The sequence below is a fragment of the Psammomys obesus genome, unplaced genomic scaffold (assembly GCF_907164565.1).
Source record: "Psammomys obesus unplaced genomic scaffold, mPsaObe1.curated_primary_1811, whole genome shotgun sequence".
NCBI lineage: Eukaryota > Metazoa > Chordata > Mammalia > Rodentia > Muridae > Psammomys > Psammomys obesus.
The window spans coordinates 100534-124507 of NW_026596295.1; the positions used below are offsets into that span (position 1 = coordinate 100534).

Genomic DNA, 23974 nt, shown 5'->3' on the forward strand with positions numbered 1-23974 from the left:
CCAAAGAGCCAGTCATTGAGTTCCTGTTAGAAATAGTCCTTGTTCCCCTCACTATGGGAAACCAATTGGTTACTGAGCTACCACAGGCTACATCTGAGCAGAGGTTCTAGGGAGGGAGGGAGGGACTGGGAGGGAATGAGGGATCGGGACACGGCTGGGATACAGAGTTAATAAAATGTAACTGATAAGAAAAAAATAAAATTAAAAAAAACAAAAAAAAATAAATTTTTATGTGCAAAAAAAAAAAAAAAAAAAAAAAACAACCATTCTGGAAAATCTTGCTAATTAAAACCTGGTGTGTGTGTGTATGTGTGTGTGTGTGTGTGTGTGTGTGTGTGTGTGTGTGTGTGCATGGAAACTTTCTAAAGCAAAATATAAAACCATTGGATTAGCAGAATAAGTTTATAGCACTGACAATCAAACAAAATTTCTTCTAAATTTAGAAAGATAGATATATATATGCACACATTCATACATACATATATACACTCTGATAATAATTATTTTCTTGTATATGAGATATACTTCTATATAACCTATGTGTAATAACTACTACTGCTTTCAATTTTGTAAGAGATTTTGTTTGATTGTCAGTGCTAGTGCTATAGACTTATTCTACTAATCCAGTGGTTTTATATTTTGCTTTAGAAATACCTTCCAAAAAGAAAAAAAGAAAAACCTTCCATATAATACTTCTGTATAATTATACTAATTGTTGCTTGCAGTTCTATATGCATTGATGCTTCAAACTATGTAAACCTTATAAAGATTAACAGATTTGGATATTTATAAATCTGTTTACAATTAATTTTTGGTTTCCCATAGTAAGGGGAACAAGGACTATTTCTAACAGGAACTCAATGACTGGCTCTTTGGCCTCCCCACCCCCCAAGGGAGGAGCAGTCCTGCTAGGCCACAGAGGAGGACTTTGCAGCCAGTCCTGAAGATACCTGATACAACAGGATCAGATGAAAGGGGAGGAGGTCCCCTCTATCAGCGGACTTGGAAAGGGGCAGGGAGGAGATGAGGGAGGGAGGGGTTGGAGGGAATGAGGGAGCTGAGGGAGAGGGACACAGCTGGGATACAGAGTTAATAAAATGTAACTAATAATAAAAAAGAAAAAAATAATAATTTTCAAAATAGTTACTGTTGATGGTTGTGTTTTTGTAACGCTTTATAGCTAATTAGGAATGGTGACTTGATAGTTGTGTTTCTGGAAAGCCTTATAACTAAATTGTCAACACTCTACAGAAGTACAGCTCTAAAACATGACCCTGAGCAGTTTTGAAATGCTAGGACATTACCCACAATCTATTTTATTTCCTAAGATAGAGTTCTGTTGAGTAGAAGTATTTCTAAATCCAAAGGAGTTTCATATCTGAGTTATGAAGGATCCACAATTATAAACAAGGTAGTAGAAATACAGAATCTAGTAAGCTCGTTTATTTAACATTTCTGAAAATCTTAACATTAATCTAAGATTTTAGGACTGATTAAATGCTATTAACTTTTAACTTTCTGAAAACAGAATGAAAATTATGAAATATCTTCTATTAAAATATATTTACCCTAAAATTTTTGCATATGCTCCTATGTTCCAAGAGTGAAGCATCAACCAATTCAAGTCCAGCTTAAATAAAATTTATGAAAATATTTTATCTTGATATATACAAAAACTCTCACAGTCTAAGAAACATTCTAAGAAGGAAACATTAAAATAGATAAAATGTTTATAAATGGTAGAGTACTGGGGGGAAAAGGATAGTAACTTATAACATATTTCTAGCCCAAATTTGAAAGTTTAAATGATCATTTCTTAGTGACGACAGAGCAAGACTGTTTCTTAGTAAAGGCAGAATTCACCTTTGCATACAACATGAAAAAATTCTTGGTAAAATTAATTATACTGTATGAAATACATATTTAAGTAGATAGGATTTTCTATTCAGGTCAATATACTTTTAGCTAGAATAGCCAATAATCTTTTCATTAGTGAGTTCCCTAGGGAAAATATACTTATAGAATAACTGCTTATATATTGTTTAAATAGATCACTTTTTGTGTAGGCCAAAAGAACAGTGAAAGGAAACTACTGTAACCAGTCTATAAGAAATAAAGATATTCTAAAGAGATACCTTTCAATTTGACTAGCAAATTATTGAAACAACAGATCCCAAAGAAATGATAAATTCTCCCAGAAAATCTCATGCTTGGAGCATGAAGAGGCCTCAGTCAGATGGAAAATTTGTCTCCTAGAAAAAGATTTTACACAGTTCTAACAACTTGCTGACCACCTTGCATGATGAGACTAAAGCCCAGACTATGATGGATCAATGGTGGGCAGGACCACACCTTGAGTGGAACTACTTAGATGTGCATATACTTGGTCCTGTTTAAACTTTACACCACTTCAGGACCCTAAAGAGGGACATGAAGGAATAACCGGGTGTATTTGTCCTTGTTCTTAATGTGGCTTGTGGATACATTGGATAAATTTCCTTTATCTGCTTTCTACTTTTAATTTGGCTTATTTCTATGCTTCCATTTATTCTTTGGGAAATATATCACCACAAAGCTATATGGAAACTCTGGATCACTATATCTCAGTAGCGAACAATGTAAGTTGTATTTCACCAACATAGCTAAAGGACAAAACAGCCTACCCACCTTTTTTTTTTTAACTAAGGTTGTTCTTCCTTATAACTAATTCCTTCCCCCATTCTTTATTTTTCTACTATCATTTGTTCCAAACTGTACTTTTCATTTCCTTTTTTTTAATTTTTAAAAAATTATTTATTTTTGTATTAGTTTTCATTTTTTTAAACCTCTATTTACTAGTTCTTTCTTTCCCAATATCTATCTTTTCAGTAGAGAAGGGAGAGCTGTGACTAAATATATCAGTAGTGTTTTTTTCTGGGTGATTTTATACAGAACTAGTAATATGTATACACCAGAGGGAAACAAACACAGAGGTATACGTACACGACTAATGAAATAACAGGTAGGAGGCAGAACAAAAGCTGAATTGACATATCAAGAGCTGCTCCACAATGAACTAATAGTTATCAGATGAAATATAAAATATTAAGAGTTTAGCCTTACAAGCAAGGGACATATAACAGACATATCACGTTTTTAAGAATGAGAAATTATATCTCAAAATATAAGACTTCCACAATATATCACTCTTATAGCTAAAATCCTTTCAAAAGCATATTACTAAGCAACCCCAAACAGTATATTTATGACCTGCAGTAAAACGAAACAATGCCAATATGGCATCATTCCCATTAAAACCTTTCTTTTTAAAATAACGTCTTTGTGAGAAACTTCTTCAGTAGACTGAGTTAATGACCATAAAATTTTCATTGATCTATGTATACTCTTTTGGATCATAAAGAAGAGTCTCAGCCTCTCTTTCCTATCCATGAAGGCGCATCTACTTCCCTTTTTGGAATTCTGGATTTTACCCGTATATGTGCTAGATTGTTTTCCAAGGATAATAAACTCTGCGATAATGACAAGCACCACTAAACTCATCTTCTACATTAACAGGTATACTACTATTTTCTCTAGCTGAAACTGAAAAGAAGAAAAAAAAAAGGATACAAATGCTTCATCTCAGAGACAAAGCCTGGGAGCTATTTCTTGGCAGCAACATAAAAATCTTAGACAAGAGTGCCCTGTTTTAGAGTAATCACCAGTGATTCACTAACAGAGGACCTGTACATATCAGGGTGCTTATTTTCTTCTGAAAATAGTAAGTGAATCATCTGTAAAAGAACAAAATATCATTAAATCTACTAAGAATATAGTCTTTCAGCCATAGTATCATTTATTATTTTCTTCTAAAACTCTTAGGAAAAAAAAATTGCTAACAACAATAACCCAAAAACAATAATAAACATTAAAAATATAGTTGTACAATTTGGTCCTTGCTCATCAGCATTTCAAATAGTCAACTTCAAAGGGTTGAAATTAAAAATAAAAGGCTGTGGAGAAACTATGGGAATATGCTTGGGTTGTAAGGAACATACTATGCTAGTTTTCATACTGCGTGTGTTTTCCAGACAAAATCTAGGCAGCTGGAGTCAGGGTGTTTGCTGTGACTTTTGCCATGTGTATTCAACCTACCAGGCCAATGTACATATAAACTGTGGGCTGAAACACTTCTGGGAGGATGAAGTGTAAAAGCAACCACATTTAAGCCATTTAAAATATGGCCTGTGGAACTGAGTAGAGAGTTCTCAAAAGAAATACAGACAGCCAGAAAGCACTCTTAAGTGTTGAGCACCCTTTGCCATCAGGGAAAAGCAGATTTAAACCACACCATGATACCATATCACTCCAGTAAGAATGGCCATGATCCAAGAATGACAGTAAATGCTGATACGGTTGAGAGGGTAAATGAGCCTTATACACTACTGTTGTAAACTACTTTGGCCTTTTTGAAAATTGGTGTGATGTTCCTCAAAAAACTAGAAATAGATGAAAATATGAAATATGAAATATGAAAACTAGAAATATGAAAAAACTAGAAATATTAAAAAAAACCCACAAGCATCTATGAAGTCCTCAGCTGTGAATGGGATATCTATATCACACCCACTGTCTGCTAACACTCAAAAACACCATGAAAGACAAAGGTGGGATTTTAAGAAGCAGAAGTTAAGACAATCACTAGGAAACATCTTCTGGATGCATGTTGTAGTACTCAAGAATTCAAAAATTCTGAATGTCTACCTAAGATCAAGAGAGTCAAAATTTCAGCAAGGATCAGAGGCGGCCTCATCAATCCTAATGAAGAGCCATGAACAATTTATGACTGTAGGGAAGGAAAGAGGCAGTTTTCCTCAGTGGTCTAAATCCAAGTATGGAGAGCACACTCCAATGGATGACTCCACACCTATACCCATGCTTATTTGAATAGCCCTTACTTCAGGGGGTTATTAAAAAGAAGAGAAGGGGGGCAAGAGAACACAGAAGAGAAAGAGGAAGTGATGGAAAAGCTACCAGGGCATACCATGGAGTAACACAGATTACTGCTGTGGGGCAGCAAACTACCACACTCTACCAAGGACCACCACAGACCACCATGCTCCCCCAATGACAACCACAGACCACTAGGGCTGTGGCAACAACCAAAGCAGACCTCTTTTGGCTAGTGGCTGAGCCTCAACTGACAATGACACATGATCTCTGGTGACCTGGACATGGGACAGTGGTGGGTACCAACCTTGGCTATGGCTATCTTGTCTGACTGCTATTGGTGCTGACCCTATTGGCACTGGTGGAGACAAACACACAGGAGCGACTACCGAGGTATTTGTAGCCTGGATTTGGCACTAACACCACAAAAGATTTAATCTCCAAACAGCTGATGAAACTACCATGGAGACCAGTTCATACAGAAAGCAGCAGTTTATAGTAAGATGCCTTTCAGTGGCCAATAAGCAAATTCTAAGATGCTGGGTTGGGAGTGCTCTGAGAACTGACCTGGGACCAAAACCTGAAGTGACACTAGGCAGCCCAGTTTTGGGGATCTGAAATACACCTTAACACTAGGGCAATTTCCTTATGCAATCTAAACAATTATTTGGAGAAATCACCTAGACAATGTATGAGTTCCACTTTGCTAAATAGCACTTGAGCAGCCACTGTCTCCATTCCTCTCCTTGGCCATGAGCACTACCAGAAAAATACACCCACCAGTTACAGAAGGGCTACCCACTCCTTGTGCCAATGACAGAAATGGTGATAAGAGACTACTGCCTTGAACACTGCAGCTCAAATCAGGTGAAAAAAAAAAAGATACTTTATCAAATAAACAGATTTTATACACCTTCAGTTCTCCTTTGATATACTCCACCACCACCACCACCCATAGAGTCTCTGACAGAAACAGTTCTCCAAAACTGACAAGGCTTAAACTTATTTTCATGTCCCCAGGGAAGACTGTGTGGATTAGACTTGTTGCTTCTATGCTAACACATCAAAAGTTATCAATTAAAAAAGAAAACTTTAGAAAAGTTAAAAATAACTGTATACAATGGCTGGCTCTTTGGCCTCCCCACCCCCCAAGGGAGGAGCAGTCCTGTTAGGCCACAGAGGAGAGCTTTGCAGCCAGTCCTGAGGATACCTGATAAAACAGGATCAGATGAATGGGGAGGAGGTCCCCCCTATCAGTGGACTTGGCAAGGGGCACGGTGGAGAGGAGGGAGGGCGGGAGGGACTGGGAGGGAATGAGGGAACGGGACATGGCTGGGGTACATAGTTAATAAAATGTAACTGATAAGAAAAAAATAAAATACAAAAAAAATAACTGTATAAAAATATAAATGAAATAATTTCTGGCACCATAAAATGATTAAAATTCATTACTCACACAACATTTTTCACTGCCCTGGTCCCTTACTCCCTCTTTTTATAAGACTTGGTCTAAGTCCTTACATAACAAATTACCTTTTAAAGTTCATCAGAGAAAAAAAAAATGGATCCTCGGGAACCAGTGTTTACCCCACAGCCAATATAAAAAAAAATTAACAATAACTTTTAAAAATTGGGGAATGAAATGACTAAGGTAACACCCCCTGTTCTGACCCCATTTTCTGTTCTTAGTTCTCAGTCCTTTATCCCTTCTCCAATAATCATGTTAAGCACTTGTGAAACTTCCATGGCCTTGTCCATGGTCCAGATATATTAACCAAAATAACTGGCAAGTTATATCTAAAATAACTACTGTACTCTGCCAGGAATAAATGTTTCAAGGTTACTCTGACACTCATCTAACTCTGATACATCTTTGTGGGTTTTGCCTCTAAAACTCTGTATCTCTCTACATAGGCACCAAGAAACTCTTCAGATTTACATGCCCATTCTTGGTTTGGCTATCAGAAAACAACTTAAAACTTTTAATTAACTTATCAATACAGTTGTCAATAACTATCTCATATGGATCATTATAGTTGTCATGGCATTGTGTTTAGCAAAGGGAGCACTCCTGTGCTACCTGTGGACTACAGACCACATCCTATTCAATCCAAAATCCTAAACCTATTTAAACATTGTAACTCTAGGATGAACTTTGTAGAAGACAACTATGGTCAAGGAGTCGAATTAACAAAAAGTTGGTTAGCCATGCCTGCTAGAAATTAAATAAGAATGGGAAAGAGCACTTTAGGAATTGCCGAAAGAGCGGGTAAAGGGGGCATGGAAAGATAAAGAAGCTGAGCACAGAGCAGAGGATTCTTAGGTGACAGGAAAGGAAGATGGAGAGCAGAGGCTAGGTGAAGTGTTGTTATCTAGAAATATAACCTGACCCCTGAGAGCTGATAATGGAGTGCCTATAACGGCTTTAATGTAGTGGGGCAGACTCATTTTGGTGTAAGTACTACGGCAGCACAGGAGAAAATGGATTCCATCAGAGGAACAGAGGGATTAGAGTACAGTTAGGAGAGTGGTCAATAGTTCAAAAGTAAGTATAAGGTCCCAAGGTGCAAAATGCAGTAAGAATGGAAAATAAAGAACACTAAGCCACCTTAAAAACAACATCTGCTGATTGAATTACTCACAGTCTTTTATCTTTCAAGCCTAACACTCATTATACAGCAAAAAAAAAAAAAAAAAAAAAAAAAAAAAAAAAAAAACTGCATTAAGTATTTGTAAACTGACGTTGAAACCTGAGTCATCGGGCTTGCTTTCTCTACCACAAAAGCACCATTTCTCATTAAACTCCAAAGAAACTGGCTATTGGACTGGGAATAACAACACTCTATATAATCCCAAAAACAATACAGACTCTGGGACGTCTCGACTTATCAGTTTTGCCCCAGATAATTTTTGAAGGAAGTCCTATGTTCGGGTCATGGAGCTCCGTCCTGCACACTAAAAGAAATACCGAAGTGTTTTTTGTTTTGTTATCTTTTGTTTTGTTTGACAGAGGGGCTAGTTGCCCGGGCCTTTTCATAGCGCAGCGGATTACCCGACTAAGGGACCCCGTGGTATTAACAGTTAATTCCAGAGAAGGAGGCTTCATAGGTGTGTTTAGGCTGCAAATATTAAACACTCCGATTCCGGACCGCCACTTGCTCGATCCATGAGTTAGGGTGGATGGTCCCTTCCACAACTACTGGAATGTTGTGGGCTCAAAGGAAGTAAGGCGTGGAAAACTAAGTTTCTTTTCACTTACCCTAAAGGCCGCCATACCTAGGACTCTCTCGGCTCAAGTTTTCGGACGGAGAGCACAGAGGGACAAAGCAGTTCAATTTGACTTGCGCAACCACAGCCCCTCCCCTTTAAGCTGGTAGACAGCTGACTCCAGCCCTTGCCCTGCCTCCTGCAGCTGCTTTGTCAGCTGCCGAAATTAACTTACTAGTTAGCAGTTAGTTCTTCAGAGAAAGGAGCTTATACTTGTGATCAACGCTCCAGCCCTCGACAGATATAACCTCTCAGAAGAATCTCCACACTCCAATTAGAAGTTGTTTTCTTGGGTGAATAACTTTTGTGTTTGTTCGTGTGATTTGCCTAGATAAGAATCTAAAACTCAAGATCAATTGCCTTAGAAAACAGCCATAGAATCAGTCACGAGAGCTTGTCACCTCTGCCATCCTTGAGGCAATTACATCTACTCTGAAACTGTCACTGAGCACCAATTCTGTCAGCCAGTTTTTCAGAGTACACTACAAAATCTGGTGGCATATAATAAAGCACTGGGAAAAAGTGACAAATAAATATTAGAAAGGCCTAAACACTATTCAAGAAAACAAAACACTGACAAGATGGTTCAGTGTGTAAAAGGTGCATACTGCCAAGCCTGGTGACGTGAATTTGACACACATACTAAAAACACACACTAAGATGTATTAAAAGTTAAAAACAAAAACAAACAAAAAAAAAAACTAGAAGGTATCTGTCGAGATGGAATGGAGTTTACTAGTTCATATAGATTGAAGGCGCTGATAAAGTGATTTGAGAAAAAAATCATAAGGAATGTAGACAAGTATTTCGTGCAAAAATAGTATGAGAAAAAGGATTAGAGTAGCAGTTTCCACAACAATTAAAAAACACTGCAAAATAGGCTTTGTGTGTCACTATAACTAATTTGGATTTTTTTTGTTTGTTTTGTTTTATTCTTTTTTTATTTGTCTGTTTTCTATAGAGAGAGACAACAAAGGTGCGGTGTAGAAGGATGGGGAGGATCTGGGAGGAGATGAGGAAGGAGAAACAGTGATCAGAATATATTATATGGAAAAATTAATTTAAAAAGAAAAATGGAAATAATTGGAGGGGTTTTAGCAATGGTGTGACTTGATCTAAAATAAAATGATTATTATAATGTTCTCACGAGAATATATTGTGAGGAGGTATATTTTTCTCTATAAGAGCACAGGCTTCCTGAGGTCTCTGTGAATAACTTTGAGAAAAATAGTGTTCATAATATTCCTGTAAACTTCTCAATATTAGTTAACAGCATTCACTCATTATTCAACAAATATTTCTTTTTCTGTTTGTTCGGGTTTTTTTTTTTTGTTTTGTTTTGTTTTACTTTTCTATTTTTTTATTTAATTATTTTTATTTTTATTATTTACATTTACTCACTTTGTATCCCCCTCTGTACCTCTCTCAGTCCTCCCCTCCCAATCCCACTGTCCCTCTTCCCACCCATGTCGCTCTCCCAGTCCACTGAAAAGAGAAGTCCTCCTCCTCTTCCCTCTGATCCTAGTCAATCAGCTCTTAAGTGGCTAAATTCTTCTGTGGCCTGGTAAGGCTGCTCCCCCTCAGGGAGAGGTGATCAAAGAACAGGCCAATCAGTTCATGTCAGAGACAGTCCCTATCCCCATTACTATGGAGGCCACTTGGACACTGAACTGCCATGGGCTACCTCTGGGCGGGGTTCCAAGCTAACTCCATGAGTGGTCCTTGGCTAGAGTATCAGTTTCAGAAAAGACCCCTGTGCCCAGAATTTTTGGATCTGTTGTTGTCCTTGGGGAGCTCCTGTCCTCTCCAGGTCTTACTATCTCTCACTTCTTTCATAAGATTCCCTGTACTCAGTAATGGGAACAGGGACTGCCTCTGACATGAACTGATTGGCCTGCTCTTTGATCACTTCCCCCTGAGGGGATGCAGCCTTACCAGGCCACAGAAGATGGCAATGCAGCCACTCCTGATGAGATCTGATAGACTAGGATCAGAAGGAAGGAGAGGAAGACCTCCCTTATCAGCGGACTTGGGGAAGGGCATGCATGGAGGAGGGGGAGGAAAGGTGGGATTAAGAGTGGAGGAGGGATGAGTTTATGGGGGGATACAAAGTGAATAAATTGTAATTAACAAAAATTAAAATAAAAAAAAATATTCCCTGTACTCTACCCGAAGTTTGGCTATGAGTCTCAGCATCTGCCTCTTTACCCTGCAGGGTAGAGCCTTTCAGAGGCCCTCTGTGGTAGGTTCCTGTCATGTTCCCTGTTTTCTCCCTCCTCCAGTGTCCATTCTCTTTGCTTTTCTGAATGGGGTTTGAGCATCTTAGCCAGAGTCCTCCTTCCTGATTAGTTTCTTTAGGTGTACTGATTTTAGTATGTTTATCCTATATTATATATCTAGTATCCACTTATGAGTGAGTATATACCCTGTGTGTCTTTCTGCTTCTGGGATAGCTCACTCAGGATGATCTTTTCCAGTTCCCTCCATTTACCTGCAAATTTCATGATGTCCTTGTCTTTTATCACTGAGTAATAACAAATATTTCTTAAGTGTAAACTATATACTAAGCATTAATAGTGTACTAAACATATTTGATACTTGAAGTATATTCTTTTTTAATGAGTATAAATGAAAATATATTAAATGAATTAATGAAACATAACAATGGTTATAAATAAAAGTTTTTATTATGTTTTTATACTTATATAACATACATATTTATAATAAAATATCAATATGAAAACAAAATACAAAATCAAGTAAATGCTATTGCACAAGCTATAAAAGAAAAACAGCAACAGACAATATTTAAATTTTTCATGAATTTATTTTTCTGATGAGAATAAAACTATCTACATATTGGTTGCCCACAATGAGGACTAGCAAATATTTCATTTTTCTGGTTTTGATGTTGAACATTTTCATATTTTTAATTATACTATCAGAATCTAATATTTCTGAACATTCAATGGGTGATTTGGATAAGTTTTTAAATGTATCTGATTGTTCAAGGTTGATTGAGGTACATGTGTCATTAATGTTAATGAAATTTCTTTCACAAATAGCAGTAAAATTGCAAACTGGAAAAAATTTAAAAGTTCTAATAAGAATGTATAGTATCAGAGAAATCCTATTTTCTCAAAACTTTATAATACAATTCATGTCTCTGTTTCTTCAGAATCAATTATTAAGATATTAGACTTTCCATAACTTATCATTTTCAACCAAAATTACTTCTCCAGAAAATTAATCTTAAACGTCTATCACAGTTGGTAACAACTGTGGAACTTTTTGTTCTAGACTGACATGCAACCAAGGACCATGTATGAATGTAACCTAGAACCTCTACTCAGATGTAGCCTGTGGTAGCTCAGTAACCAATTGGTTTCCCATAGTGAGGGGAACAAGGACTATTTCTAACAGGAACTCAATGACTGGCTCTTTGGCCTCCCCACCCCTCAAGGGAGGAGCAGTCCTGTTAGGCCACAGAGGAGAGCTTTGCAGCCAGTCCTGAAGATACCTGATAAAACAGGATCAGATGAATGGGGAGGAGGTCCCCCTATCAGTGGACTTGGCAAGGGGCACGGTGGAGATGAGGGAGGGAGGGAGGGACTGGGAGGGAATGAGGGATCGGGACACGGCTGGGATACAGAGTTAATAAAATGTAACTGATAAGAAAAAAATAAAATTAAAAAAAAATAAGTGATAATGTCTGAATGAAACACCGCTATCATTTGATTAATTGCTTAGTCTGTAGGGTATATTGTGTGGAAATGACCCAGACACTCCAATACTGCTTATTTTATTTCCAACAGTGTATGTAATCATATTTTCACGTTTATCCTATTATTTCATTTTCAATTTTGATTTTTAAAATCACATATTCTTACAAAGTTATTGACTAGTAATTAAATTTCTCCACAAATTCTGTTGCTTAATCTTCAAAAAACAATTTGAACTTTAGTATTTCACTGTGTATTTCAAGGCAGACTTTGGCTTTTCCATATATTTTTCTACATGATAAAGCTCACTGACAATTTCAAACTCAGTAACATAGAAAATAGGAAAAGATAAAGAAATATTTTAGTAGTTGTTGACTTCCTAGAATAAAGTTTACTGTATACTGTATACCCTGCCTTTGTTCTCTCTTATTACCCTTACTTATTTTGATTTTTTATAAGTATCATCGTTCATAGACAATGGATGTCAAATGATTATATAAGTTTCTCTGAAAGATGTATAAGCTATGGCCCTTGGGGGGGAGGGGCGGTGGGAAATTATTTTGAGTTTACCAAATTAAAACATAAGATAAAACAAAAACTGTCACATCAAGTAGGACAAAGCAAACCCACAGAAGGAAAAAAGAGCCCTGAAAGAAGGCACAAGAATCTGAAACCCATACTGACTTAGGTACTCAGGAGTACCATAAAAATATAAACTGAATGGTATAATATATAACACAGAGAGAAAGAGAGAGAGAGAGAGAGAGAAGATATGATGTGGACCTTCATAGGCCTGTGCTTGCTGCTTCAGTCTCTGTGAGTTCTTATGTTCCTTGCTTGGATGATTTAGGAAGATTTGTTATCCTGGTAGCCTCCATTCCCTCTGGCTCTGGAGCAGTGGTTGATAGAAACATCCCATTTAGAGCTGTGTATTCCAAGGTTTCTCTCTCTTTCTCTCTCTCTCTCTCTCTCTCTCTCTCTCTCTCTATCTCTCTCGATGGTATCCTTTGCCTTACAGAAGCTTTTCAGTTCCGTGATGTTGTTGATTAATTGTTGATCTTAGTGCCTGTGCTAATGATGTTCTGTTCAGAAAGTCTTTTATTGTTCCAACAAGTTTAAGGCTATTTCCCATTTACTCTTCTGTTAGGTTTAGTGTTTCTCATTTTATATTGAGATCTTTGATCCATTTGTAGTTACATTTTGTGTACATGATAAATATGGATCTAGTTACATTCCTCTGTATGAAACCACCGAGTTTGACCAGCACCTTTTGTTGAAGATGCTACCTTATATTTCTGGCTTCTTTGTTAAAGAGTGGGTGCCCATAGGTGTTTGGATTTATGTCTGGGTTTTCAATTTAACTACATTGATCAACATGTCTGTATGCCAATTCCATGCTGTTTTTATTTCTATAGCTCTGTAGTATGAAATCAGGGAGGGTGATACTTCAAGCAGTTCTTTTATTATTCAGGATTGTTTTAGCTATCCTGTTTTGTTGTTGTTTGTGTTTCCATTAAAAACTAAAATCTCTGCTCTCAAGATCAGTGAAAATTGTGTTGGAATTTTGATGGACATTGTGTTGAATTTGTAGATCGCTTCTGGTAGAATGGCCATTTTTACTATGTTAATCCTACCAACCCATGAGCATGGGAGATCTTTCCATCTTCTGGTATCTTCTTAAATTTCTTTCTTCAAAACCTTGAGGTTTTTATCATACAAGCTTTTCAAGTGCTTACTAAGAGTTACCTCCAAGATATTTTATGTTATTTGAGGCTATTGAAAAAGTTGTGGGTTTTTTTTCTTATTTCTTAGTCTGTTTGCTATTTGTATATAGGAGAGATACTGATTTTTTGAGAGCTAATTTTATATCTACCTACTTTTTTTTTAGACATGTTTGTCAGATGTAGGCCTTCCCCCAGTGAAATTTCAGGGTTATTATTGTATACTATTGTATCATCTCAAATGAATATACTTTGACTTCTTCATTTCAAACTTTTATAAATCCTTGGTCTTCTACAGCTGTCTTATTGCTCTATCTAAGACTTCAAATACTATATTGAATAGGTATCGAGAGAGTAGACAACCTTGTCTTGTTTCTGATGTTAATGGAAATGCTCTGCATTTCTTTCCACTTAAGTTGAGATTGGCTATGGGCTTGCTGAAAATTGTCTTTATTAAGTTTAGATATGTTCTTTGTATCCCCAATCTCTCCAGGACTTTTATCAAGAAGTATAAGCTTATTTTTTTCACCAAACCTATTTTATTTAGGGTCTTAAGCACCTTTTCCTCCCTTCCAACTCCTTACAACCTTAGGTAGGAGATTAATAGGGAAAAGCAGTGTCATTTTTTAATCTACTTCTTGCTGATTAGGGTCAGACTAAGTCCTCAGGGTACCAGCAGTCCAGTCCAAAGGCCAAAAGGAAGCAATGAAAGCCAGAAGACTCAGCTAGATTTCATGGAGAAGCTCTCTGGAATGTTTCTCTCTGCAAAGTCAAGTGTCAAAGCACAAAGATCAGTGCAGTGATGATGATCCAAAAAGCAGTGTCTCACTCTGCATGAGCTTCTATATATATCTTCTCCTCAAAGTCCACCCAAGTATGTTCTCAGATGGCCAAAATCATGCCCCTTGCTCTTGAGGAGTCACAGCAAATCATCATGTGCCCTCTTACAAGCCAACTTGGGCAAAACATAATGTTCCCAGCTTGCAGCAAAACATCATATGACAATATTTTGTCTTCGAAGAAACCAGAAATTTCCACTTCAAAGAACTGGTGTTGGATTTAGTCAAAGGCCTTTTCTACATCTAATGAAATGATAATGTGTGGTTTTATCTTCCATTTTTAATGGTATATTATATTTACTGGTTTTCACATATTGTACTATCATTCCACCTCTGGGAGGAAGTCTACTTGTTCACTGTGTATGATTTTTTTTTTTTTTGATGTGTTCTTGAATTCAGTTTGCAAGTATTTTATTGAGTATTTTTGCATTTATGTTCATAAGAGAATTTGGTCTGTAGTTCTCTTTCTTTGTTATGTCTTCACGTGAATATCAAGGTAACCATGACCTTATAAAATCAATTCAGTGGTGTTCCTTCTGTTTCTACTTTGTGTGATAATTTGAGGAGTATTGGCATTAACTCTCCTTTGAAAGTCTGGTAGAATTCTTTGTTAAAACCATGTGGCCCTGGGCTTTTTTTTAAGGGGGGGGGACTTTTAATGACTACTTCTATTGTGTCTAGGAATTATAGGTCTATTTATATTGCTTATGATCTTCATTTATGGTTGGTAGATGGTACCTATTGAAAAATTGCCCCTTTCTTTTAGATTTTCCCATTTGGTAGACTACAGGTGTTTAAAGTATGTCCTTGTGATTCTCTTGATTGCCTTGGTGTTTGTTATATTCCTCTTTACATATCTGATTTTATTATTTTGAATATTCTCTTTTTGTTTTTTAGTTAATTTGTGATTTATGGGTTTGTCAATCTTATTGATTTGCTCAAAGAAAAAAACTTTCTTTTTTTTTGTTTTTATTGTTCTCTTTGTTTCTATTTCATTGATTTCAGCTGTGAGTTTGATTATATCTTGGCATCTACTCCTTTTGGATGTGATTTTTTTGTTATTATTCTAGAGCTTTCAGGTATATTGTGAAGTTGATTGGATAGTATCACTCCAGTTTTATTTGTTTCTGTAGTCACTTAATGCTACAAAGTTGCCTACTAGAACCGCTATCATTGTATTCCATAAGTTTGAATATATTGTGTATTTATTTTCATTCAATTGCAGAAATTCTTTCATTTATTTTTTAATTTCTGTTTTCACACAATTTTCATTCAGTAGAGAGTTGTTACGTTTCCATGAGTTTGTAAGCTTTCTGCTATTTCTGTTGTTGTAGACACCCAGCTTTAATCCGTGGCAATCTGATAGAAGGCAGTGTGTTATTTCAGTTTTTTTTTTTTTCTATCGATTCCAACCTGCTTTATGCCCCAGTATATGGTCAATTCTGGAGAAAGTTCTATGAGTTGATAAGAAAAAGGTATATTCTTTTGTGTTTGTGTCAGATGTTCTGTAGATATCTGTGGCAGATTTGGTTTATATTGTCTGTTAGCTCTAGGATTTCTTTCGGTTTTGTCTGGATGACCAGTCCATTGGTGAGAGTGGAGTGTTGAGGTCTTCCACTATCAGTGTGTGAGCATCAATATATGATTTAAGCTATAGTAGTGTATCTTTTACAAATGAAATGTTGGGGCATAGACGTTAAAAACTGAAATGTCATCTTGGAATTTTCCTTTGATGAATATGTAGTGTCCTTCCCTATATCTTCTGACTAATTTAGCTTGAAGTCTATTTTGTTAGATATTAAAATGACTACACCAGCTTACTTCTTAGGTTCATTTGCTTGGAATATCTTGTTCTAACCCTCTACCCTAGGTAATATCTATTCTTGAAGTCAAGGCATGTTTTTTGATGCAGCACACGTCCATTTTGAAAGTCTGGGTATTTAAATGTGGAATTGATACTATGGATATTGAGAGATATCAGTGACCAATGGTGGTTTATTCCTGTTATTTTGTTGGTGGTGGTGGTGGTAGTAGTGGTGTGTGTGTTTCCTGCCTTTTGATTTTTCTGATTTGAGATTATTTTTTTTTAGATTTTTTTAAAATTTTTTATTAATTACACTTTATTCATTTTGTATCCCCCCATAAGCCCCTCCCTCCTCCCCTCCCGATCCCACCCTCCCTCCCCTTTCTGCATGCATGACACTCCCCAAGTCCACTGATAGGGGAGGTTCTCTTCTCCTTTCTGATCTTAGTCTATCAGTTCTCATCAAAAGTGGCTGCATTGTCCTCTACTGTGGCCTGGTAAGGCTGCTCCCCCCTCAGGGGGAAGTGATCAACGAGCAGGCCAATCAGATTATGTCAGAGGCAGTCCCTCTTCCCATTACTATGTAAACCACTTGGACACTGAACTGCCATGGGCTACACCTGTGCAGGGGTTCCAGGTCATCTCCACGAATAGTCCTTGGTTGGAGTATGATTTTCTGGGAAGTTCCCTTCCCTGTGTTTCATGTGTGTCATTAACCTCCTTAGTATTTTTTTCTCTACTTCCTTCTGTAGGACTGCATTTTTAGATAGACTTTGTTTAAAATTAACTTTGGCTTGGAATATCTTATTTTCTCCATCTATTGTGATTGAAAGTGTTTCTAGGTATAGTAGTCTGTGCTGTTATCTGTGGTCTCTTAGGGTCTGCAGCATATTTTTCCAAGCCCTTCTGGCTTTTAGTGTCCGTTGAGAAGTCTGATTTAATTGTAATAGGTCTGCCTTTATATGTTACTTGGTCTTTTTCCTTTTCATCTTCTCATTTTTTCTTTGTTCTATATGTTTAGTGTTTGATTTTTACGTACTGAGGTGACTTTATTTTCCGGCCCAATCGATTTGGTGTTCTATATGCCTCTTGTACCTTTATAGGCACCTCCTTCTTTAGGTTAGGAAAATTTTCTTTCATGATTTTGTTGAAAATATTTTCTGAGCCCATGAGCTGAATTTTTTCTCTTCTATTCCTACCATTTTAAAGATTTGACCTTTTCATAATGTCCTATATTTTCCAGATGTTTTGTGTCAGTAGTTTTTTTAGATTTAACATTTTCTGTTTCTTCTATCATGCCTCCAACATCTGAGATTCTCTCCTCCATCTCTTGTATTCTGTTGTTGAAGCTTGCTTCTGTAATTCCTGTTGAAATTCCTTAATTTTTCATTTCCAGAATTCCCTCATTTTGAATTTTCTTTATAGATTCTATTTTGATTTTCAGGTCTTGAAAAGGTTTATTCATTTTTTTATACTGTTAGTATTCTTTTGTGGATTTCTTTAAAAGTTCTATTCATTTCCTCTGTAGTAACCGCTATCATTTTCATTCACACTGTTTTAAGGTCTTTTTCTTGTGCTTCAGCAATGTTGTAATATTCAGGGCTTGCTGTAGTAAGGTTGCTGAGGTCCAGTGAGAACATACTGTCTTAGATGTTGATTGTGTTTTTATACTGAGGTATAAGAAATTTGGGATTGGAATGATTATAGGTCTAGGGACTGATAACTGGTTTTGTCTTTGTTGGGTGGGTACTGTTTTGCTGTGTTTTATTTTGTTACTTGTTTTTTTTTTTCCTCTGTGTATTTTAGAATGTGTGAATGATGTTTGTTGTCTGGTAGTAAATTTTCTGGGGATGAAATTAAGGGAGGGAGTGTTGATCTGGAGGAGCAGAAAGAAAGGTAAAGATCTGCAGTCAGCCTACCTGCTTCCTCAGAGTGGCCTTTGGGACAGCAGGGAGTGCCTGCTGGGGTTGGGTCCTGGGGTAAAGCAAGGAGTTGGGTGAGGGAAGTTAGAAGGAGAAAATCTGTAGGATCCACAGGAGATGGGGCGGGCACAGGGGGGCATGGAAGGTTGCAGGAGGTTTTCTGTTGCAGAGCTGGGAATGACAGTGGGGGTTCCATTTGGAGGAGAAAGATGAAGAGTCACAGTCAGCCTACCTGCTTCCTTGGCAAGAGTGGACTTTGGGTTAACAGGGTATGCCTGTTGGAGTTGGACTTTGGGATAAAGCAACTAGTAGAGGGAGGTGATTAGGAGGGAAAGATTTGTGGGGGTCTACTGGATATGTGGTAGGAAGAGGCACCCACAAGTGTTGTGCTTCAGAAGTGGGGATGAGGCAAGGAGACTGGCTCTGTAGAAACAGAGGAAGAGAAAATATGCTGTCAGCCTACCTGGTTCCCTGGAAGAATTATTTTATATGCCTTCTAAAATACAATATTCTGCTTCTGAGGGCATATAAATGTATGACAGCAGTTTGTTGAGGTCCACCTGGCAGGATATGAAGTCCATTTGAAAACAGACTTCATTAGGAAAGTATTAGCTGGGCCAGTTTGCTAATATCTACCTTTTCTCTCACAAGTGAGCTTGCTTGGTAGAGAATTGGAGTACTATAATGTCACATAAAAATCATCTCAGGGTATGGTCATTACTGTGGATGGCTGAAATAAAGTTGGAATAGAAAGTAACAGGAGGCGAGGATTAGGAGAACTAATTGCTGACATTTTAAATTCAAATACTACTCTGGGATCTCAATAGTTATCTTTTGAACTCTTTAACTCATACACTTTCTTTGGACTCTCAAGATCCTTAGGCCTTAATATTCACACTATCTAATTTTAGCCTTGGATTCTATCACAAATATAGCAATTTTAAAAAGAAAAATTTGTTATCTTATGCTTTCCATGTGTCAGGAATTTGAAGTCACTTGGCAGGATAATTTTACCTCTTTATGTCTCATGATTCAAGATTCTGTGTAGAGCTGCATTTATCATAAGTTTTGGGTGAGACTGTAAGGTCTGATGAGTCACTAGATGGCTGCAAGAAGATATAAATTACTTGCCTTGTCAATTTCTCCATCAAATTGTTGAGTATTCTCATGTCATGACAACCAGCTTCTCTCAAAATAAGTGATACAAGAAAAAGAGCAAAGAGGAAGCTATAGTGCTTTTTTATTTCCCAAACTTGGATGTCACTCTCTGTCACTTCAACTACATTCTTCTATTTATTAGAAATGAGTCACTAAGTAAAACACCTACACCAGGGTAGAGAAACCATATTCTAGCTTTAGAAGGGTAAAAACACTTTATGTGTGTTTAAAGGGTACAAAAGTATCTTTTCTTTTTTTCATTATCTGTTAACAACACTGATTTAATTTTATTTTCTAAGTAGCATAAATTCCATAGATATCTTCAACAACTTTATTCAAAATTCATCCTCACCCATAACAGAAAATATTACATATCAATAATAATAAATGATTTACTTCCTTCTCATACAAACACACTCAGGTCAAACCTGGTATGAAACTTATTTTCAGGAAATGAGGTCCATTTCATCATGTTGTTTAAGCATCCCAACATACAATTCCATTTTCTGGTTCAAAATAGCTTCTCTACTTTCAGCCATTATACATGAATTATACATGAATTCCTTATCAACAAGAAGTAGAAAGAGAGAAAAAGTAGAGGATGCCCCCTCACATTGAGGACATATCTTAGATGTTTATAAATCATACTGTTTCTGCTTAGATTATATTGTTCATAAACTAGTACCAATGCTGTACTTAACAGAAATGGAAACTAGGAACTAAAGTCTATATTCTGAACTGCAATACTTGGGGAAAATGATTCTAGTATTGTAGAAGGGAAAAATAACTACTGAGTTCCTTTCACAGAGATTTTACTCTTTTTAGTTTGGACATTCTACATAATATTATCTTCCTCATGAAACTCAAATACTAACTTTAAAGAGTTAAACACACACACACTCTCTCTCTCCAACAAACTTGAGACCTTTGATATTTAAAGTGACCTAAGATAATATTATTTAATATTTATTATTTTTATTTATCTATTTTTTTTTTTGCTGTCCTTCTCATTGAACTCTGGGTCTGATGCATACTAGCCAAATACAGCTACCACTGAACTACATCACATTTTAATTTTAAAGTATTCATATGTCAGTGTTCTATTGCTGTGATAAGACATTATGCTATGACGACTCTTATAAAGGAAAGTGTTTATTGGGGCTTGCTTACAGTTTCAGAGGTTTTAGTTCACTGTCATCATGGTGGAGTGCATAGTGGCATGCAAGGTATCAGGAAGAGAGAGACTCTGGCTTGTAACGGGCTTTTTGAAACCCCAAAGCTCATTCATATTGAAACACTTCTAGTAACAAGACCACACTAATCCTTTCAAAGAGTGCCACTCCCTGGAGTGAGGAAATAGCCAAATCTATGAGCTCAGGGAGCCATTCTCATTCAAACTAGTACATCATAAAAGCGTTAATTTTAAAGTGGGGATCATGGCACATTCCTTTAATCCCAGCACTTGAGAGAAAGAAGCAGGTGGATCTTATTGAGTTTAAGGCCAGCGTGGGCTACTTAGCAAGTTCTAGGACCATTCAGAGCTAAATGATAAGGATACCTGGTCCCCTCAAACTTTTTCATTGTTCAAAGCAATTGGATAGCATATGACATTTCAATGCTTTATGGATTGCATGATGCTTAAATTGGGGTAAACCTATATGCTCAAACCTCAATCATTTCTTTACAGTGAAAACATAACTTCTAAAATCTTTCTACTTTTTAAAACATAAAATACTGTTTTGTTATCTATATTCACTCTACCATGAAATAAAATACCCAAACTCTTAAGCTTTTTTCTTACTCTGAAAATTGGGGCAAATATACAATAATATCTTTGTTCCTTTTCAAAGAATTTACTTTGTGGGAACCAGGATCTTAGTATAGGCTATTTTATAGTAAAACAAGTCAGGACATTTGCTCCTATGTTCGTAATAACTATTTACTTAGAAGTATTCAAAATTACTTTTGTATTTATTTGGTGCTTTATTGTGTGTGTAATGATGTGTGCAGGAGTACTTGTATCATGGTGCGCATGTGGAAGTCAGAAGACAACTTTGTAGAGTTGGTTCTCTCCTTCTTTCTTACATGAGTTTTGACCATAGAACTAAGTAGCTGACCAAGCACAGTCGATATGTCTACCAAATGCGCCATCCTGCTGGCCATCAACATTTTTAAATAGAATTTCTGTTGAAAATTAAAAAAAAGAACTTGCTTTTTAAATATTCCAAAATGATAAACAACTCCCAAATCTATCTATTATCAATACATATGCTTATACTTTTAACTTTTGCTAACTAACTGACCAGCCCTGGTGAGTGGTCGAGTTCTGCCACGTAGGGAGACTTTCATTCATGGGGCTTCAAATTCAAGACTAAACATGAGATGGTTACTGTTAGTATTTAGTATTTAGGCAGCCTGTTTCTGGTTTGCCTAGCAACCTATGATGTCATCATCTGTCGCCCACCAGCTAATTGCACTTGTCAGATTTGGTTCAATTGCTCCATAAAAAGACCAAACTACCACTTTGTCGCTCTCTTATTCTCTTGCTCTTTTACTCTTTTGCTCTTCCTTTCTCTTGCTCTTCCCTTTTCTCTGTAGTGGCACCCCCTTCACTTCCCCTATCATGTCCCTTGCTCTCTCCTTCTTTCTCTATGCCCATCCAATAAACCTCATTGGATTTAAGATTGGTTGTGTGCATGGGATCTTTATATAAATACTAACAGTTACCATATATTATGAGAGATGTTTTCATCTTTCAGGTTAAAGGTATGACTCATTGGCAGTAAAAATGAATTTCTTAAGGTGGTATCTAGTAAATCTAGGTGGAGTATAGGTAGTAATAAATGTTTTCAGGTATTGATGAATAGCACCATTAAGTTACTATGATAAATGTATCCTGAGAGAGATTAAGGATTTTATAATTGAAAAGGTGCTTACTGGTATGTGTGTGTACAACAAAGATTGAACATCAGTGATGACATTCTTTAAAGAATGCTCCAAAATATGTTGTCAGGTGGGTGATAATAAGCTTTCATTATCCCCCTACCTTTCCTCCCAAATCTTTGATTATTCCCATAAAGTTAATTCAGACATTAATATATATGTACATCATACATTAGTTATGAAGACTTATAAGGGATAATTTTAAGTGGCTAAAAGTATGCTTATGTTTATTGGGTTTGTGTGTGTGTGTGTGTGTGTGTGTGTGTGTGTGTGTGTGTGTAACATGCATGTGGAGGTCAGGTGATGACTTACAGGCACTTATTCTCTTCTTCTAGCATATGTGTCCTGAGATTCAAACTCAGGTCATCTGCTTGGCAGCAAGTGCCTTTACCCACTGAATCAGCTTACCAGTGCTCTGTCCTGGTTTCAAAGACAATGTCTTTATCACTGAACATGAAGATCACCTGTTCAACAAGGCTGTCTGGCCCCAGCCTTTGTTTATCTTTTGTAGGAAGATACTTAGATATTTAAAATGTGGCCAGGTCATAGCAGTGTGATTGTTTCAATAAAAGTTGTTTTCCCACTGTATGAAACGGCCAATGCGACCCAGGAATCCCCTTGTCTCTTTCTTTTTGTCTTGAAAATTATTTTTCTTTTTTTATTCTGTAAAGTCTATTATAAATAAAGGATTTGTTTCCTTAAAATAAACATATTATCTACTGTAAAAATTGTAACTTCTATTTGGAAGATTTATATGAGCTAAAATGATGAATGGGTACATGGGATCACTCTTCATTTTTGCCTCACTTTTTTAAGCATAAGAGAAGACCACACACATATTGGAAAAGAAGATTTATAAAGGTATTTAAAATTCTTGAGATTCATACAAAAATTAGAATTATAGCTCTATAAATCCTTGATGAGTTGCTAGCATCCTCTATTTTTTTCTAGAGTGAGTGCCTCAAAAGCTGTAAAAAGAGAGTCAAAATAGCAGATCACAATTATGGAAAGCTGTATTTTTAATGAAAGGTATAGTTTTCACGCTGAAAATGATCTAGAGACTTGAAATAAATGCAGGTATGAATTTCAAAGTAGAGTGATGGAGTTGAGTGATCTGAACTTCAAAAGGTGCCCAGCAGTGCAGGGAAGTGCTAGTAGTCTTGAGAAAGGAGCTGTCATCTAATGCAGTGGTTCTCAACTTCTCTAATCCTGTTCTCTTAATACAATTCCTTATGTTGTAGTGACCACCAAACACTAAAATTATTTCACTGCTACTTCACAGTTGTAATTTTGCAACTGTTATGAATCTTAATGAAAATATCTGATGCATATTATCTGATATGTGATACCTGTGAAAGGGTTGTTTGACCGTCATAGTTTCATGACCCACAGGCTGAGAATCACTGATCTAATGTTTTCTGTCTGTTGGGAGAGAATGACAAGTCTGACATGCAATGGTCAAATCTCCATCAGAAACATTCATAAACATCTTGGTTTTCCATGTCAAGTGGTAGGGGTGAATCCCTACAGCATCTGTTTAGATATTGGCTTTAATGCAGTTAAATTATTTAGTGCAGTTTAAACTATAAACCAAATACATGCATTTAGAATCATTTTATTTAGTGGCCTTCCTTCAGCAAGCAAACAGTGTTAAAGTTTCATCTAGAGC

At 36.6% G+C, this 23974-nt stretch overlaps 1 protein-coding gene across 1 annotated transcript in view; it reads right to left on the reverse strand.

Moving 5' to 3' along the window:
- The window catches only part of LOC129668969 (MICOS complex subunit Mic27-like), a 46443-nt gene extending 38193 nt beyond the window's left edge, over positions 1–8250 (reverse strand). The window contains 1 exon segment of the mRNA XM_055597008.1: positions 8189–8250. Within this exon segment, the coding sequence (XP_055452983.1) occupies positions 8189–8203 (15 nt within the window). The 5' untranslated portion in view covers positions 8204–8250.
- Positions 8251–23974: the final 15724 nt, after the last annotated feature.